This window comes from Eschscholzia californica, unplaced genomic scaffold, assembly GCF_041429995.1.
Source record: "Eschscholzia californica isolate CP2 unplaced genomic scaffold, dmEscCali1.0.p SCAF_6, whole genome shotgun sequence".
Taxonomy (NCBI): domain Eukaryota; kingdom Viridiplantae; phylum Streptophyta; class Magnoliopsida; order Ranunculales; family Papaveraceae; genus Eschscholzia; species Eschscholzia californica.
Genome location: NW_028238483.1, coordinates 13,733,787 through 13,754,544, shown reverse-complemented (window position 1 = coordinate 13,754,544; position 20,758 = coordinate 13,733,787). Strand labels below are relative to the sequence as shown.

The 20,758-nt window shown below is 36.5% G+C and overlaps 1 protein-coding gene and 1 pseudogene across 2 annotated transcripts; one reads left to right on the top strand and one right to left on the bottom strand.

The window, feature by feature from the left end:
* Positions 1–4,468: 4,468 nt before the first annotated feature.
* LOC147531853 (secreted RxLR effector protein 161 pseudogene) lies at positions 4,469–5,107 on the bottom strand (annotated as a pseudogene).
* A 10,534-nt stretch (positions 5,108–15,641) lies between these two features.
* Positions 15,642–20,207, top strand: LOC147531852 (muscle M-line assembly protein). 2 transcript variants are annotated; one of them, XM_086646776.1, is made up of 7 exons: positions 15,642–16,008; positions 16,745–17,155; positions 17,277–17,329; positions 17,579–17,616; positions 18,003–18,321; positions 18,428–18,732; positions 19,335–20,207. In XM_086646776.1, exons 1-7 carry the CDS (start codon positions 15,996–15,998, stop codon positions 19,942–19,944), a joined length of 1,749 nt encoding a protein of 582 aa, XP_086502902.1. In that variant the 5' UTR covers positions 15,642–15,995; the 3' UTR covers positions 19,945–20,207. The 2 variants fall into 2 exon arrangements, with proteins under 2 accessions (XP_086502902.1, XP_086502903.1); XM_086646777.1 differs by having other exon boundaries at positions 15,793–16,530; positions 16,595–17,155.
* The last annotated feature ends 551 nt before the right edge of the window (positions 20,208–20,758 follow it).

Below are 20,758 nucleotides of genomic sequence, written 5' to 3'. Positions count from 1 at the left end.
TATGTCGTGATTCCTACAGAATTGAGTGAAGAGATCTCCTACGTATTCTCCCCCTCTATCTAATCTAAGGATTTTTATCTTTTTATTTAGTTGATTTTCTACTTCTAGGTTTTAATACTTTCTAAGGCTTCATCTTTGCTATTTAGAAGGTAGATGTTACAAAATCTAGAGTGATCGTCAATAAAAGTTATGTAGAAGCGTTTGACTCCTCTCCAAGGAGTTGCTTTTAGGTCTCCTAGAATAGAGTGAACTAATTCTAACGGTTCATTAGTTGTTCTTTCTACAGTTTTAAATGGTTTCTTTTTAAGTTTTGTCTCTACACAAATTTCACATTTGTCTTCTTTTTCTTGTTTAGTGGTTGGAATGTAACCTTGTTTCATAAGACATTCTAGAGTGGAAGAACTAAGGTGTCTTAACCTACTATGCCAAACATTTAAATTGCTAGAAGTATTATGCATAACCGTGTATGCAGAAGAAAATACTTTATTCAATTCAGAATCATAAACAACATTTAACTTAAATAGGCTCTTAGTACAATACCCTTTCCCCACATAGAACCCCCCCTTTGGACAGAATTACTTCGTAACTTTCAATTACTATCTTGAACCCTTTCTTGTTTAAAACCGAAACAAAGATTAAATTCATCCTTATTTCAAGAACGTGAAGTACATCATTCAGAGTCATGGTCTTACCAGAAGTCATATTCAGAACAACCTTTCCTTTTCCTATGTGGATGAAGAGTTGTTACCCATATACAGTTGTTCTCCTGTTTTTACTTGGTTATATGAGGAAAATTGTGACTTCTCTGAACAGATGTGTTTAGTGGCTCCTGTATCGAACCACCAATCTTTAGTGTTAGTCACTAAGTTGGTTTCAGTTAGCATAGCACAAAAATTCTCTGTTTCGACTACATGAGCAAGATTGGCTCTGGGGTGTTTGGTTGGGGGGTTAGGGTTAGGGTTTGCTTTTCTGCGTCTGCAGTCCTTAGCTAGGTGACCAGACTTACCACATACATATCATGGTTTGTTAGGCTTAGAACCAGCCCTTTTGAATTTATAATTACCTTACTTCCGCTGGTTAGAAGGTTTGGAGTTGGTAAATTTTTTCTTCTTTACCTCTTCCACCATGTGAGCTTTAGATACAATTGAAGCAGCAACTTCATTTTTCTCCTATTTCAGATGTTCTTCTTCAACCCTGATTTGAAGAATCAGGTATTGCATGTCAATGTCCTTCCTTTTGTGTTTGAGTTTCTTCTTATACTTATTCCAGCTGGGAGGTAGCTTTTCAATGACTGCAGCAACCTAAAAAGCTTCATCTATAACCATTTCTTCAGTTCTGATTTCATTTAGAAAGAGCCTGAGTTCCTGAAGTTGGATTACTACCGATTTTTCATCTTTCTTCTTGTAATCCAGAAATCGTCTTACTACGAATTTTATAATACCTGCATCTTCAGAAATATATTTCTCCTGTAGGGAGTCCCATAATTCTTTGGCAGTCTTAGTCTGGCAGTAGATATCATATAAGGTGTTATCTAAGCAGTTAAGAATATAGTTTATGCATAGATAGTCAGCCTTATTCCAGGCATCTACTGCTCCAGATCTACCAGGTTCATTTTCTCCCACAACTGTAGTAGCTGGTTCGGTTAAAACAAAATTCATATTCAAGGTTGTGAGAAAAAATAACATCTTTTGTTGCCATCTTTTGAAATTTTGGGCATCGAATCTTTTTGGTTTTTCATTGCTCATCTTAAAATCCATTTTCAATAAAATAGTGATGTTTTGGTCGGTTTTTTGTTTTGAAAAGAATATTTAAAGTCTTCAGATTGTTATTAAAATAGTATTAAAAACCAACTAATAAAATCAGAAATTAATTGAGCAATAAAATGGCAAGTTAAAGAAGACAACTTATCTTTTTGCAGAGCTTTTCTAAAACAGTAAGTGAACCAATCGGAGATAATGAACCTGCAAGTAGATAGTAGACAGTAAGGGTGTAACAGAGGCACGAGTTAGAATCGCTTTCCTGAAGACTTTAAACACCCCTGCTACCGTCGATTCTGGTATTGCTTTTGCAATTTATTAACGTAGTCCCCTAGGATTCAACTATTCCTTATCAGACATTGAAGAAGCAAACTTCAATTCTGATCTCCTGATCTTGACAGAACTATAACAGAGAGAAGAGTAAAAGCTAAGGGAGAGATAGAAGACGATTTCTTTTCTGTGTATTTTTCCTCTGGGAGTTTTCCTTCTTTATAGAGTGAGGAAACCTGATCTGACGACTTCTGGTCGTTTTGATCCAACAGTGGATAATAACTAGCCAGTACACACGTACTTGGACTATTTCCACTAGCCAGTAGTGGAAGAGGAAGTCAGAGAAAATTTCATACTAGACTGTTTCCACTACCGAGACCGAGTTCGAGTCCGAGTCCGAGTTTGAGTTCGAGTCCGAGTTCGAGTCCGGGCCGGGTCAGTGACCCGACCCTGCGGGTGTGTGCAAGTTAGAAATATTGGTGTGCCTAAGGTAGGGGTAGGGCTGGAAAAAAGACCGTTGACCGTGAACCGCCTGGTGTCCGCCCGAGTCTGGAGACGTCCCAGACCGCCCGAAATCTGGTCGGGTCAAGCCCGGACCGCCCGAGTAGAGTTGTCGGGTCGGTCTCGTTCTAGAAGTTCTGACCGGATGTCATATTACCAAGCCCGGACGCCCGGACCGATTTTCTTAGCAACTGTTAGATTAAAACACTTAGTCACATTACCAACCGTTGGATTAAGGGTTTTACCCCTGGGTATAAATAGATTTTTCATTGAAGAAACCTCATAAACCTAAATGCCTCTCTCTCTCTCTCTCATCTCTTGAACTCATCTCATCTCTCTCTCGTCTCCTAGACTCCTCTCCCTGTGTCATCTATCTCTCGTCTCCTCGACGCCTCTCTCTATCTCATCTATCTCTCTCTCTCGTCTCCTCGACACCTCTCTTTGTCTCATTTCTCTATCTCGTCTCCTTGACTGTCTCGAAGTTCAAGAAGAAGAAAAACGAACTTGAACACGAACAATCTTGAAGAACGAAGAAGAATGAAGACGAACGAAGTTGAAGAACAGAGAAGAAAAATAACGAATAGATGACAAAGAAGACCAACTAATTTAGACGATGAAGATCTGTTTTTTTAGATCTGTTGTTTCTTCTTAAGATTCATGTTGTTTCTTCTTAAGATTTGGTTCTTATTGTGTTTTATTTCGTCTGTTTCTTCTGAGACTCTTAGGAGATGATGAGGATCTATTTCATCTTGTTTTTCTTCTCATCTTATTTTTTTTAAAGATGAAATGTTGTTATTCTTCAATTAGAGTTTCAGTTATACCAGATGCCTAAATCGAACCCCTAAACCCTAAATCTGTATTTTTAGATTTGCCCTAATTTGAACCTAATATTTGCCCTAATTTGAACCTAAAATTTGACATAATTTGGCGGTTGGACCCGGACCGGTACCCGGGTACCCGAAGAAAAAGACCGGTCTCGGACGGGCTTTGGGCAAGTCAATTTTGGATTTTGACCGGCCCGGACCGGACTGGAAATCCAATCGGACACTATGTTGTGCGGCCCGGACCGCCCAAGCCCGATGAATTTGTCCCGCGGGCAAGATTGACCGGACCGATTCCCACTCATAGGTAGGGGTTCCTCTAACAAGTGATGGGTCTCTCCTCCGAAGAGCATTATTGTAACCCCAAGGGGCCACACTCCTTACACCCAACTTTCTCCTTATAAACACAAGTTTGTTTTCTCTTAGAAAGATGTGGGACAAAACATTTAGTTTAAAAGTTTGCATTCTAATATTAGTAAGGAGGATTGAAGTGCTCTCTACTTTATTCTATAAGTGTTGCAAGTACAAATGGTATTTTGTTTGTTTGTGGATAAAAAGTTCCCTCCAAAACGTAAGCTCACTTTAGCTCATTTTATTTCAAAATAAAACTAAATATCATATTTTATTCAAACACAACTAACAATCCCCCACATGAATAAAATTAGAATAGCTGAATAGAAGAGAAGAGTATAAGGCATTGTGTATTAGAGAAGGTGTCGTTATGACTTGAACCTTTGCTTTGTGATGGTTCGTTGGGACTGCTAGCCGTTTAGGGAATATGATGTTCTTGAACTGAACTTCTATTTTGTAGACTCGATCAACAAACCTCACACACAAGTCCTCTGATTTTTGTCAAGATCATTCGGTTGTGTTTGTTATCAACCATGAGCATATCTTAGTATTCATGAGTGCTCTAGAGAATAGCCCAATTCTCATCAGAAACGACCCCACTTCCACACTCATATAGGTGAGTCCATCAAGGGTGTCCTGTTCCACCCCACTTGGTATACCCATCTACAACTTTGAGTGTTTACAAACTATCATCTACAACTTAGTTGTCTCATTGAACCAAAGTCATGGGATCAGCAATTTCAGGGTTGGGTGTCCGTCATAGATGATTTACTCTGATATGGGCTTTAGCCTCATCGCCCTTAACGTTACATTTACAACATCTCTCGAAAATCCTTTCGTCAAAGGATCTGCCAAGTTTTCCTTAGATCTCACAAAATCTATAGAAATTACTCCATTAGTCAACAATTGCTTAATCGAGTTATGCCTTCGGCAAATATGTCTAGACTTTCCGTTGTAGATGTTGTTTTTAGCTTTAAATATTGCAGTCGTGGAATCACAGTGAATTAGAATTGAAGGCATTGGTTTAGGCCAAATTGGAATATCATCCAAAAAACTTCGTATCCATTCTGCTTCTTCAACGACTTTATCAAGTGCGATGAATTCTGATTCCATAGTTGATCTAGCGTTGCAAGTTTGCTTGGATGACTTCCACGCAACTGCAGCCCCTGCTAGTGTAAAAACATATCCGTTCGTGAATTTGGATTCTTCTGAGTCTGAAATCCAGTTTGCATCTGTGTATCCTTCTAGAACTGCAGGATACCGTGAGTAATGTAAACTGTGTGATAGGGTGTATTTAAGGTATCTTAGTACCTTAATTAGTGCATCCCAATGGGTGTGCCCAGGGTTACATGTGTACCTGCTCAGTCTGCTTACCGCGTAAGCAATATCTGGCCTCGTGCAGTTCATTATGTACATAAGACTCCTTATCACCCTAGAGTACTCAAGTTGTGATACTGTCTCACCCTTGTTTTTCTTTAAGACTATAGAATGGTCAAAGGGTACTCTCGCAGTTGAGGAGTCAAATTGATTAAATTTCCTTAGGTAAGACTCAATATGGTGTGTTTGGCTCAAGGTAATCCTTTCATGGTTTCTGATTACTTCTATCCCTAGGATGACATTTGCTTGTCCTAGGTCTTCATTTCAAAGTTTTTAATTAGGAGTTCCTTAGTTTGGTTTATTATGTCTAAGGAAGTGCCTAGAATTAACATGTCATCTACATATAGACATATAATCACACAGAGGCGGAACTATGTGGAGACCAGGCTGGGCAGTTGCCCGGCCTGATCTCCACATATGTAGTTCAAGCTACTAATATCAATTACAGTTCCTGTAGCTCCAGTGGTGGAGTCTGCACCATTCCAAGGCTAAGACAGGGGTTCAAATCCCTCTGCCACCCATTTTCTCTTTTTTATTTCATTTTGGTTTCAAGTATAATTGCTAGAGAAAATCCTATTTTTGCTTGTGTATACTTTTGGGTATGTAATTTTGTTTACTTCAAGTATAATTGAGTAATTATTTCAACATAAAAAGTATAATTGAGTAATTATAAGATAAAGATTTTAGACTAATGATTAATAATATACAAATTTTTTTTCTTTAAGATGTATAATAGTTGATAAAGAATCTATGGATGTCGATGTTTGGTACTCAATTGAGTTATCTAATGTTAAGTTAATTTGTAAATCTATCTCATAAAAAAAAAAAAAAAAAAGTTAATTTGTAAATCTAAGTTAAAAGATCACTTCTATTGTTAAGTTGGATTATTAACTTATTAAGATAAATGTACAAAATCATGATACGAAAGGATTTCCTTAGAATATTGTCTCGTGTTTGTGTTAGATTTTGTAAGGCCAACACACATTACAAATAGGAGTTTACTTTATAGAGATTTTAGGCTTGCCCTATCTGGCATGAAATCCTAGTTCCGCCCCTGTAATCACATAACACCCATTTACACATTTAGTGTACACACATTTATCTGACTCATTAATCTTGAACCCATTTTCTAATTTATGAAAGTATGAAATCTGTCCAAATTAAACATTAATTTTTTGAATCTCTTGGTATTAATTACTTTGGCTATTAACTTTATCAATAAAATATTTATTATTTGCTTAAATTTATGTGATTGTGATTTTTGGAAGGAAGTAGTAATTATTTAGACCCCCCTCAAACTAAATTCTGGATATGTTGCTGCATATAATTCTTTAACAGTGATATCACCAATCAATTTCCAAATAGTTATCAATATGTCTCTTATTGTGTGTTAGGCTGTATGTTTTCCAGAGATTAACTTTAGAGTCCATGGGTATATAGACCAAAATAATGTTCAAAAAAGGTATATGATCCAATCTTCCCAAAATATGGATATTTAGTCCTTTTACATTATGGACATAAATAACATATACTTTATCAAATAATACTGTCCATGTCCCACCTCACAATATCGCAGGTTTATTTGATTTTCCGGCTGAATCCGGAAAGGTTCTAAAGTGGAAAGGGCGTGATTTGAGGGTTTAAAGTTGGCAACGGTATCAAATTGAAATTGGATTTTCTCTCTCTCTTCAAAATCGTTTTGGAAATAAAAAAATTAACCCGAATCAATTGAATACGAACCCTAAAAAAATCGTAACTACTGAAAAGGTAGCATCCTTTCTTCTTCTCAACTTTTCCTTTTCATTTTTATCAGGTGAAAAGATAAGATTGTTCATTAACACCATTTCGTTTTCAAATCTGTTGAAAAACGAATCGTCGTTATATTGAGGTGAAAGCTTTATAAATCTGTTGTTGCATGTTGATTTTATGATAAAGTATGAGTTATTTTTGACAAATACTAATCATTTAATAAGAATAATTTGATGTTTTTTGTCCATTAAAAGAAAATCTGTTGTTGAAGAAGATGTTGGAAAGTAGAAGACTAACACCAAGGAAACATCAATATCTGAGGTAATGTGTTTGAAATTTGTAGTAATTTATTGTTAGTGTATGCAAATACTCTCTAAAGTATGTATCATTTACATATCAGTGTTCAAAATTCAATATACATTTGCATTTCTTCTAAGTAGCCATTAATTTACATATATCATACTCTGCTTTTTCTTTAAAGTAAATCAATAACGTATCATAAAGTATGTATACTTTACATAATATATGGTTGCATGTACGGTTCTGATCTATAATTTATTGTACAGGTTGGTGGGAGTTCTAAAAATTATAAATAGAAGATGTTATTGGGAAGCCACGAGCATGTCGAATCTGGTTGTTAAAGGACTCTGATAGTTGAGAAGATATAGCTGTGTACCTGTTTAAACAACAACACTATATGGTTATTTTATCATTAAAAAAACTTAAAACATTTGTATAAATTATGAATGAAGTAACATAAACTATGATCATGCCGGAAAAAACACACATAATATATCGTTAATACTTGATTATCCATAATAAATTACGTATACTTTACGAGACAAATAATAATGTTTTTCGATAAGATTTCATATTTTATGATAAAAAACTTCGATTTTCGAGCTCCATTAGCCAATCTTAAATTCAGATTGTTCCTTAGATGCCAAACACAAAATGTATCTGTGATATCAAATTTACATACATTAATAATGAAACATTTAATAAAAACAAATGAGATGGATCATAAATAACAGGTACAGATCAATAAATTATGTATAATGTATGGAAAAGTACAATTGTTTATTAGGTTAAGAGAAGTTGTATATGCTTGTCATGGCCACTGTTCTGGTAAAAAAAGGACGTTTAATGTTGGATAAATTTTTCATACTTTACGCACCTTTGTTCAGTAATACTATCATCTTACGTGAAATGTATGCAAATTGTATCAGAAAGTATGGAAATTTATCGTAAAGTAACAGTAATTTTATTTTGTTACAAGAATCAGAAAGGATAAACATCAAGATATTATTAGCAAATTGTATCAGAAAGTATGGAAAGTTATCGTAAAGTACCTGTACTTTATATTCTGTTATAAGAATAAGTGTGGATAATCACAAAGATCAAGAATTGTACGGACAGATGATTCCGATCTACAAAAAAAAAAAAAAAAAAAAAAAAAGGATTTAACGTAGATCTGAAGAAATATACAATGAACATTGGAAGGAAAAATAACATACTAAAATTGAACAAATCATTTAAATAAGAAATAAACATCAAAGATTTAAAGAGTTATGAAAGTTTTAGAGAGAGAAAATATAAATCTTCCATTCGAAGCTAGTTAAGATGGAAACAGATCTTATGTAGTTGGATCACAAATGTAATATGTTCAATAATAGAGCATCGTAATCTGATAATGGAAAAAAAGAATCATCATTAAATCTTAACAATGGTGTTAATACAAAACTGTAAATTTTAAACCTTATAAAAGATGAACGATTTTCGAGCAATCTAATGAAGATGAAAGAAAAGTTCTGAGATTAATGGAGGTTTAACAACTAGCTTGGAGTTTAAGAGAGAGGAAATAAAAAAATTTCCGTTACAGAATATAATGAAGCTAAGATTACTTTGAATAGAAATGCGATTTGAGAGAGAATGAGGGAGATAAAAAAGGAAAAGAGATATGCTACGATTTTTATGGTTAATCGGTTACATTAGATAAGGAAGGTTATATTCGATATTAAGAAAGATTAAGTATTATAGAGATTTGTGATTTCTCTCAAGATGAATACAAATGGACTAGATATCCATTTAGATTAATATTTTGGTTTTCAATCTCTTTATTGGATTAGAGAGACTAAAAGTCCTGTTAGGGGTTAATATTTTGGATTAGAGAGATTAATATTTTGGTTTTCCATTTAGATTAAGGAAGGTTATAACCGATTTTTATGGTTAATCGGTTACATTAGATAAGGAAGGTTACTTTGAATACAAATGGACTAAAAGTCCTATTTTGGTTTTCAAGTCTTTATTGGTTTTCAATCCATTTAGATTAATATTTCTCTCAACACTTCCACCAATCATAATTAGATTTTGTATCTTTTCTAGTAAATGTTACTTCTCATTCATCTTTCTTCCCCATTAAAGCTCTCATTAATTCTACGATCGAGTCTCCTTCAATGGATTCTAGAGATTGTTCTTAAATCTCCATTGTAATCTTAGAGTTTTTTCCATCGAGAACCCATGGTTCAGAGAGAAGAAGCTCTTAGCAGGGTTTTCAATGGGACTGATTGGACGACCCCCCTTCGGTGTTGTCACTTGGGTGGTGCCCATATCTAGGGCACCTCCATTGTTACGTGGATGTGCTTTATTCGTTGATAAAAATTGGTTGGCTTCATGCCGGTTTTATTGTCAAACTAACCTAAAACGGATTTATAATTAAAATCTAGAGGTCTCTAAAGAGGTATATATATTGAACCACTGGAGTTCGACACTGAGAGAAGAAAAATCACGATATTCTGCCTTATCAGAAGATCAGGAATTTATTGATTGTTTCTTGAATTTCTTAAGCAACAAACTCACTCGAAGGATTGTGGAGTAGCAGTGGTTGAATGTTAAATTGTCAAACTCATACTCGACTCGTTATTGACCAGAAATAGCATTCTGGCGAAGGATTACCTTCGCCAGAAAATTCTGGATCAGGGGTTTCCCCAGATCCAGATCCCCTTCGTCTGGGATTCCAGACGAAGAGGAGTTTCTTCGTCTGGAATCCCAGACGAAGAAGAGTTTCTTTGTCTGGGATTTCCCAGACGAAGATAACCCTCTCTTCGTCTGGGAAATCCCAGACGAAGAAAACCCTCTCTTCGTCTGGGAAATCCCAGACGAAGGGACTCCTCTTCGTCTGGGATCCCAGGCGAAGAGGATCTGGATCTGGGGTTTGAAACCCCTGATCCAGAAATTTCCGGCGAAGGTAAACCTTCGCCGGAATAGGGAGAGATAAAGAGAGGAGGGAGAGAGAGAAGATGAGGGGAAAAGAGGAGAGAGAGAAAGGAGGAAGAAGAGAACCGGCCGGCAACATTCCGCCGGAGAAGAAGGGTGAGGTGGAGAGGAGGTGGTGTGTTGGAGGAGTGATAAGATGAGGTGGATGATAAAGAAAGGTGTGATGTGGGTTTTTTTTTGTTTTTAACCTTTTTCACAAATAATTCTGTTTTGGCCCCCGAGGATAATTTCGTCAAAAATTTAGCCCTTGGGGCCAAAACGAACTGCCGGACACTTATAGGGGCCAAAACGGCCAGTTGGTCACAAATCGGGGGGCCAAAACGGAATTAACCCTAATCAAATTTCATTTTCGTGGACGTGGACGGGGTCTCTAAGTGTTACCAGTTGCACACTAACACAAACAACCCAAATCCACTAATATTTTCTCACAACTTAATAAAAAATAAATTCGAAAGTTATATCTAACACCTAAGTTGGGCCCAGGGACGTATCTAGCTAAGGATCAGGAGGGGTCATCGGCCCCCGGTTCTTAGTCTTTACCCACTACTTTATTGCCCCCACCCCCTAACCCAACTCCAAGTCAAAGCCAACCCTACTTGAAGCCCATTTAAATTTCTACTCACAAATATATTTTTTTGAAACATTCTACCCCACAAATACTTGATCTAAGTTACCAACCATTACCGCCTAAACCTTGCCCAACAAACTTAGTTTGAACGATCTTTCCCGAACTTAAGTTCCTACCTCATAATGACCTACTCTAAGTTACCAACGTCCACCGCCAATAATTCTTACTCAGTAGTGATTTAAATTTGAATGATCTTAAATTCCTGTAGATTACAGTCATAAAGAGAAACCAATTCAAATCATCTTAACTTTGGTTTTGTGAAAATGAAATTACTAAGAAGTTTAGCAAAAAAATCTGTCATAGATGATTTGATAGATTTGAAGGAGCGATGAATTTCAGTTTGATACATTAAAGACAAAAAAAATATCACACATAGTAGTCACATGTTATTTTTCTTATTTGTGTTTAATCTTTAAGACTTAATTGATATTTTAAGTGGTAATTTTGAATCGAATTGCTATTATCAATTTCTTAAATTAGTTTATAACTAAAATGGTTTGGCCCCCTCCTAACAAAAATTCTGGTTCTGTCCCTGGTTAGACCTATATGTTAGCGCTACACCTAAACTGTTGCTTAAAAGTTGCACTATCTCCTACTATGATGTAGTTTTAGAATTTCTACGAGAGCTCATTTATGCTATAAGCGCCTCTATTTTAAAACCACCCCTGGAATACTATATTTTGCTAGAAACATCTTGAAAACAAGACCACACAGCGGTACGACACCCTTTTGTCTCTTTAAATCTTTTTTCCAAATTGACTTCAATTACACTAACCCGTCATTTTTCCCTCCAACGCCAAAGTTACTTTGCTTCCAAGTCAAAAGCAAAAAAAAGTTATTTTGAAAAAAAGTTAAATTTTAACTTAAGTTAAGTCGGTCATATTTACGTTACCAAACTAACTTTTTTACTTTTTTACTTAAATAAGCAAAAAAAGTAATTTATTTTAGCATTGCCAAACGAGACCTAAATGAAGAAGCTGAGCCCATTTATGTTGTAAGCGCTTCTATTTTGAAACCGCCCCTTAAATACCACTTTTTGTCTTTGTAATTTATTTATTTTCGAAATTGACCTTAGTTACACTAAAGAAGAAGAAGAATTTGAATATGAACAAGATTAGATGAAATGACGAAGAAAATATGGATGAAAATTAAGAAACATTTGAGATGCATGATTCTAAAGTGTATTCACCAAAAAAAAAATCCTTAAAATAAGTCTTCACCAACTATGTTGTAAGTAGACCCTAAATTTAGTCATCCCTTTCTAAATTAAATCTTTGTTCTTCAATGAACCAAACCGAGACACTTTCTAGTTAGAACAAAAAGTGGTCAGTCGACAAATATTGACTATTTTTCCGTGAGAGTGGAGCAAACCTAGACACATTAAGGTAAACTCAATTACAAATTATTTGCAACAGAAAACGAGCCAATACAACCCTTTCCAAAGCCACATACCACATTATCCTACCAAATAGTAAGTTCAATGATTTCATCAAAAAAAAAATATTCAAACAGTTTAACCAGGTTAATAATTTAATCTTCTGGGATGTTAACAAAGGCGAGCAGATTAACATATGGAACGACTATTTGGATCCCTGATCACCCACTGCCCACTGTTAACCAGAGCGAAACCAATATCACTTGGGTAGCCCAACTAATAGAGAATAAAACCTGGAATACTAACATGATTAATAGCTGCTTTGACAATGATACATGTAATGCAATTTTAAGTATACAATTACAAGCAGACAAAGATGACGCAGCAATATGGTCTTTAACCAAATCAGGTAAATTTTTCATAAAGTCGATGTATAACTACTTAAGAAATGGTAGTAATCAACCACGACATGAAGCTACAGACTGGTTCTTCATTTTGGAATTTGAACACAATTCCTCGAATTAAACTATTCCTATGAAAATGTTGCACTAATAGCTTACTAGTTAGAGAGAAAATAGGTAAATTTATTGGTAATATTTATAACTGTCTTAATTGCAATGCGGAGGAATCTTTAGACCATGTGATGTTGCACTGTGACTACGCAGAGGCCATTTGGTTTCACTTCCATATACGTTCAGACAACTTGAGCACTATTGCTCAGTGGATTTAACAATGGAAACTGTTAGATGAGGATCAAACGAGTCTATATGCTAAAATTTTGTGGTTTATTTGGAAAGCTAGATGCGAAAATTGCTTTCAAACCATTAAGCAAACTCTTATTCAGATCATTGAAAGGATTAAACAAACTTCTACCACTCCATTAAAAATTGAATCTATGCTAACAAAAAAATGCAGGAAAAAACCAAAGCAACACCAATGGAGACCTCCATCGACACCATTTCTCAAGATAAACATAGATGCTTCTTTCCTGAAACTTACGGAACCGGCATGAATAGGTTGTATAATACATGATGAGCATGCAAACTTTGTTATAGCAGCAGCAGACACGGTTCGTGGACAAAACGCAGAAGAATGTGAAAGCTTAGCCTTCCAATTTAGTATCACGTGGGCAATACAACTTCAAATCAAATTCATCCATATCGAAAATGATAATCTTAATCTGATAAATTGTGCAAAGAACCAGAGTGATGGATTGCATTGGCAATCGAAACGTATCATCTCGTCGGCATTGGATCTCCGTGAACATTTTACAGCAATGATCTTCACCGACACTCCCAGAGAATGTAATGTTAAAGCTGACAAGCTGGCAAAATGCGGAAGAACCAATTGTCAGAGGAAAATATGGAATGCGGCTCCGTCTTTTTTTGTTGAAATAAACTATTCATTAAGAGATCATAACGTTATTACAATATTAATCTATTAAAATACAAGGAATATTGATCCACTTCTTAAATCTATTCGTCTTTCTGGCCCATTTGGCTAGCTTGTCTGCATGGGAGTTGAGCGCTCGTTTGGTGTGCTTGAATATGACTTTCTCGAAATTTCTTTTGATTTCCCGCGCTTTCTTGATATGAATCAGAGATTGCTAGTGGACTAAGTTCTTCTTTTTTTCGAGATGATTAATAATATTGATGTTGTCGCTTTCAATGATGATAGACTTTAGATCTTGTTCTTTCGCCCATTCAAGACCGTATAATATTGCCATTGCTTCGCTTTCTTCACTGTTTCTCGCCCTCGAAGTTTTAACTTGAGCTTCGATAAATTTAGATTCAGTGTTGTGAGCTATTATGCTGATTCCCACATTGGATGTTATATTAATAAAAGATGCATCAACATTAATTTTTATGAATTGAGCGGGTGGAGGTTGCCATTTTTCTATAGTTTTTTATTCATTTCTTCCGAGATTTTGTTGTTTCTAGGAAACGATTCGATCATTTTGATAATTTTGTTCAGGTCATTAACCTCATGTTGAAAGCAATGGTCGCATTTAACTTTCCATAGGATCCATAGAATGATCGCGAAGTGGATATCTTCGCTGGTATAACAGAGATTTGCGTCCTTTTCCCAGGAAAAGATCCAGTCTGTAATAGAATTAATGTTCTCCGATATAATATTAAAATGGAACCATATGTTTTTCGCTAGAGCACAGTGTAAAAGAGCATGTTCGATGGTTTCTATGTTAGTACAGTTAGGACATTTCATATTGTTGTCAATGTATTTTCCGATTCTTTCTCTGACCGGTAGAGATTTAGTGCAGATTTTCCAGATGAAGATCTTGATACGCGGAACCATGGGAATAGACCAGATGAACTTCCAATTCTGCTCTGTGGGATCTAGATTAATGTTGTTGGTGCTAAGGTGCTGGTACATAGATTTAACAGTGAATTTACCAGACTCTGTAAGCTTCCATTTGATCTGATCTTTGCCTTCACTGTTCACCGGGATGGCTTTGATGAGGTTTTGCGTCACAATATCAAAGCTAGCATTGAGGACCTTGTCATTCCAAGCGTTATTCGTGATGAGTTAGGAAACTTTGTTAAGGCCAAAGTGATTGTAGTTATTGATAGGACCGGTAGTATCTGGGATCCAGTTATCTTCCCATATCTTTATGTCCTTACCTGATTGCACTTCCCATATAGTTAAGTTATCAATCATGTTGTAGTGCTTCCTAATGATTTTCCAATTCCATGAATGATGTGGTATTAGGTTCAGTTTTAAGCTTTCAGGCCAGCTTGGATAGAAGGGCTGTGTTGTCTAGGTCCGGAAGATGAATACCTAGACCTCCGAGATTCTTTGGCTTGCAGATAAAAGACCAGTCTTTGGTACAAATTCCTTTCGACTTACCCCACCAGAAATTCCTTTGAATGGACTTGATGTGTTTGCAAATTCCATTCGGTATTGCAAAGCACTGCATCTGATATCGGGGTACGGCCGCAGCAATGGCCGAGATGACCACCGTGTGACCAGCGTGGGATAAAAACGAGTGGTTCCATTTGTTGAGCTTGTTTTTGATGTGGTCGAGTATATAATTGAAAACCTTGGTTTTCTGAGCTCCTATGAATAGCTGAGCTCCCAGGTATTTCTCCGAGTTGGAAGCATATTTGACTTTAAGAGTTCGCATAATCAGCCTCTTGAACTTAGGATGCGAGTTTTTGGAGTAGAAGATATTCGACTTAGCATAGTTGATCATTTGTCCCGAGGCCTCACAGAATTCTTGGAGAATCTTCTTGAGGATGTGAATGTTGTCGATCGTGTTTCTACCAAAGATGATACAGTCATCTGCGAAAAGAAGGTGAGATATCTCCAGATCAGCTCTATTAGTGGGAAAACCCTGGAACTTGTTGTCATTGCTATTTATCAATTTACGACTTATACCTTCCATAGCGAGAGTGAAGAGAAACGGGGAGAGTGAAGAGAAACGGTGAGATATCTCCAGATCAGCTCTATTACTAATGTATCTTAGTTAAACTTGTATGTTTCTAGATTTATGTTTATTTTCTCATAAAAAAAAAAAATCAATGAGGTGGACTAAATATGTATTTACCTGCACAAGACTAGAGTGTGTTTATAACCTAGAAAATTCTTCCCTAAAGAAAAATATCCTGAAAACGTGGATGGACTTTTTTGTTGTCATATGGGGCTGGCTGGCTCTATGTTATCTCTCTTACCTTGCCTTGTGATAACAGTGTGTGGTTCTTACTCAATCTCCTCCTTCTTCCTCTTTCAAAACCTACTCTCTCTCTCACTGGAAGTTCACCCCTCCCCATATCTTTCTTCATCATCATCATTTGAACAACAAAGCAAAGGGCAAACTATAGTAACTTGTTTCTCTCTCTAACTCAATCATTGGACAGACTGAATGATCTCTCATGCCTTTATTAGGTAATCTCTCTCTCTCTCTCTCTCTCTCTCTCTCTCTCTCTCTCTCTCTACACACTCCTTGCATTTGTTAATTGATTAACTTAAGAGTTGTTAACCAACTAATCACTGAAGAATTCCAAATACTTAAAATGCACAAGAAATTTTTAATGTTCACTATTAACCCGGAGTGAGAAGAGTCAAATTTAGGTTTAAAACCAAATTATTGTTAGGTTTTAGATAGGAACCTACTTAGTGGAAAAGAAAACTTTGAAGTTAATGCCCTTTGGGTTATTCAATACATATTTGGTTTGAACCCTAAGGGTTTAGTATATATTATTCAAAACAAAGGCTTCTGATCTTTTTATAGTGGTGGGTTTCTCTTTGTTTAATTGTAGAATGGTTCATAAAGTTTCCCTTGGTTTGAACCCTAAGGGTCTAACTAGTTATTTATGAACTTGATTGTAATTGGATGTAGAAAAAAAAAATAAGAAAAAAAGAGGAAAAGAAATTGGTTCACCCAAGTGGAATATGTCTATTGATTTAGCAACTCTTAGTCGGAAGCGAATTATGACAGAGGTTTATAAATCAAAAGAACACATTGTTTTAGGGACTCACGTTTTCTTTGTACGACTCGAACTTGCTTATTCACTAAGTATGGAGGTTTTCCCGGCACACCTGTTTATTTCGCTTGTTTTTTGAACATATGGTTCCTTTTGATTCTTAAGGATTTATATAGTACCATATTATGTTTTGCCAGATATTGCTACATCTAGACTTTCTTTCCGAAATCATTTTGGCACATCAAGGTTTCAGTCCTTTCTTCATGGTACCACCACTACATCAGTTAAATTTACGTTCCGAAAAGAGAAAAAGTTGGATTCTTCATGGGAAGTATCCATCCAGATACCAAGAAAAGTAAATTTTGAAGATGGAAATAGATGTGGTTCTCTACTGATTAAAGCTGTAGCTATGGTCGAACCAAAATGTTTGGTTCAGAGTGGGGGACAAACAAAATTGTCGCTCGGTCCTGATTCAAATCCTCAAGTGTCTCAATATACAAGTGAAGATTCTTCTGAAGTGGATGAAAGAGAGAGATTAAGACGTTTGAGAATTTCCAAAGCAAATAAGGGGAATGTTCCATGGAACAAAGGGAGGAAACATAGTGAAGGTGAGCACAGCAAATGTTGTTTGATCAGCTTTTTTTAAAGCTAGCAAGGATTCCGTTTGTTTTATTTTTATTTCTGCAGCTCCATTTTTTCAAGTCGTTAACAAGTCTCATTGATGAGCAGAGACCCTACGGCGGATACGAGAGAGAACCAGACAAGCTATGCAAGATCCTAAGGTGATGGCATGTAAGAATTATTTCACGTTTTTTTTACTTGGGTAAAAGGCCCAAAACTGGATCTGTATAGGACTATCATCTTACCGATCCTGCTACATCATGTTCCTGTGTCTAATTCAACCATTTCTCATTGATTGAATTATCCAGCTCGCTCATTAGCCTATGGACTTCAGTAAATACCTGTCAGAAAATTGCCTTACTGGAATCAAGTTGAAATTTTAAGTTCTATTCTGATTTGTTGGTATGCAGGTCAAGATGAAGTTAGTGAACTTGGGTCATGCACAGAGGTTAGTTTTCTGCCATTTTATGTTGTCCAAGTACAATTTAAGCTTGGTGTTAGATTTTTGTATTACCTCTTCAACAGTTTTACCATACCTTTTCCGTAGTAAATTCTATCAGTCTTTTGCTATCTTACCACTTGATATTCTGTTTGGTGTTTTAATTCACTCTCAAGGTAATATTGTTTTTCTATTTTGTGCTATCAAAACATTCTACCCCAGAAATACAAGTCACGTAGAGTAGGACCCGGGCTTTTAGGGAAAGAACTTGTATAGCTGTACATGCCTTATGTTAATTAGCGGTTCCACATTTTCATAATAGCCAACTACCTGGCTTGGTAGCTTGAATTTCAAATTAAATTATATGTTCTTTATGTATTCAATGATTTATACAGTGAAGAGACAAGGACAAAAATTGGGGTTGGAGTGCGAATAGGGTGGCAAAGGCGCCGTGAAAAGTTGATGGTGCAGGAAACCTGTTGTTTCGAGTGGCAGAACTTAATTGCGGAAGCTTCTAGGAAAGGGTATGCTGGTGAAGAAGAGCTTCAGTGGGACTCATATGAGATGTTGGACGAAAAGCTGAAGCAGGAGTGGTTTGATAGCATTGAACAGAGGAAATTGATGCCGAGGCCGAAAGGTAGCAAGAGAGCACCTAAATCCCTTGAGCAAAGGAGGAAGATCTCAGCAGCCATTTCTGCCAAATGGGCTGATCCGGTTAGGAAAAGATATATTTTTCTGCTCATTTGATCCTTATCATAACTGTGTTTGCTGTGATTCTGAGTTTAATCCAAGGTTTTGACCTTGTTTTTATACCCACTAGGATTACCGTGAGCGGGTTTGCCACGCCCTATATAGGTATCATGGCACACCAGAAGGTGTAGAACGAAAGCCAAGAAGGAGACCTAGTGGAGATGGCACAAGAAATCTTGTAAGAAAGAAAGCTAGTGAGGCTAGTAATGGTTCTCGGAGTGAGACTAAAAGCCGAGGTAGATCCAGGAGTAAGAAAACCCGTGCAGCTCCATACAAGGATCCTTTAGCCGACTCCAAGTTGGAGATGATAAGGAATATCAGAGCTCAAAGAGCAGCTATGGAAACCAAAAAAATAGAAGCCATGGAACGGGCAAAGTAAGTGATTTGATCTCTTTCATTCATTCATTCTTTCTTTCTTTCAAACTGATATGCACCCGGAGGTCACAACTCCACTTTGCCTCTTAAAACCGCTTACCAACAGAGGGAATTAAAAAAAAGTTAAACCATTATTTGATTGATGTGGTACTATAACATTTTATTGTGCTTCCGAAACCGACTTTTATGAGAGATTATTTTTCCACATATTTCCGTTTCGGTGGTCTCCACTATTGGGGTTTTAGCTCAGTCTTGAGACATGGAAATGGAATGGATCAACAAAGAAAAGCACTTCTATTGGAGCTAAGTTGAGCCATCTCCTTAAATAGCGTCCCTGCCTTTTAAAATATGGTCCTAATCTCAATATTCTCGTCCATGATCTGCCAAACATACTCCAGCTATCAATATTTGGTTTAAGTTCTCTTAATGCAACCTCTAATTGACTTGTCAAGTCGTGGTATAATCTGTATGTGATCCCAAGGGCAGTCATCCTTAACGTCCATATGTTTTATCGATACCCCTTAAAATCTATATTGCAAGGAAGGGTGTCCAAGAGCCCATACTCGTCTTCTATAACTTCATACTTGGTGCATATGTTGTAGGTTACTGATTGCAGAAGCTGAGAAAGCTGCCAAGGCCCTTGAAGTGGCTGCTACAAAGAGCCCATTAGCACTAGCCTCTCTTATGGAAACCAGGAAACTCATTGCTGAAGCAACTCGCTCGATCCAAGTTGCAGAGTCTGGACAGATTTTATCCCCCAAGAAAATCAATAGCAATACTTCTTCTTTCGAGTTGGATTGGGATGAAAACGACAGCGATGATGAAACAGGTGACGAAAATGGAAGCCTTTCTACACCAGATAAAAAAGAAGTAAATGGTACGTACACTCTCTCGTCGAGTAGTGATAAGATGATTTCAGATTTCGAGTTTGGTAACTTCGACCTGGAAAATTTGTTGAACAATGAAGAGTCCGATGAGATTAGCAACTCGGAGGATTTTTCCTCGGTTCAATTAGAACTCAATGGTATTAGTCATCATCTTGATTCAAAATATGAACAAGCAAATAAAATAGAACCAGATAAAGGCATCAAATACGATAAAACTATTGCAGAAGCTTCACAGAGTGAAAAGGAGAAAACGACGAATACTAACAACACTGTCAAGAAAAAGTGGGTCCGTGGGAGACTGGTTGAAGTTGTTGAAGGAGAGTAAGCATTTCTGTGTGGCCATAGCAAGATTTGAAATTGTTTTGCAGGTTCTTTTCAAGCTCTGAAGGAGAAGCCCTTAACCACAGGGAAGGGAGGAACCTGGGTATTAGGTAGTATAGTTTGTTTAGGTTTTGCCTAACTTTTACTTTTGAAGTGTAACAATGTTAGAATTTTTGGAAGAAATGCAGTACAATACCTGATAAATGATGACACTGAGGAAACAATTAGAAATTGTTGTATGTATAAGTAAAGATTTCTGGGTTGCAATTTATCTTCCTCACATTTCAACTTTTAACCTAACCCAATTGCAATTATAAAGCGCCAACAGCCCTTGGTTGGAGTGGTAAGAGGTATAATCTTCCACCTAGAGGTCAAGGGTTCGAGGCACACGCTGAACAATTCAATTGCCAAAAGATATAAATGTGGTACACGGCACTCGCTCTCGGCAAGCAGCCAGGTTGGAAGACAACAAACAAGCAAGGGCAAGTTTACAACTTTAGAGCATCAAAACTCGATCTCCATTGGACTTTCAGAGTTTTTGCTAAAAATTTCTTTCTAAACCTCCTTTATGACATGGAGGTAGCTAGTTTAGAGACCAGGGCTCTAAGATTGTCAATGTTATCAAACTTTAAATCTAACTATATAGAAAAAATATAAATAAAGTTAAATCTAGTTTACTATATTTTGATCTCTACTTTACCGCCTTGGATAATATTAACCTAAAATTGGTTGGAGCCCCAAGAAGCATTCACGGGTTAATGACATTCTGTCCCAGCATGTACAGAAAATTAGAGGCAGGTTCATAACGTCACTTTGTG

Coding starts and splice junctions, on each gene's coding strand:
- LOC147531852 (XM_086646776.1), top strand. Junction 17,330..17,578: donor AAGCTATGCAAGATCCTAAG/GTGATGGCATGT, acceptor GTTGGTATGCAG/GTCAAGATGAAGTTAGTGAA. Junction 17,617..18,002: donor AACTTGGGTCATGCACAGAG/GTTAGTTTTCTG, acceptor TGATTTATACAG/TGAAGAGACAAGGACAAAAA.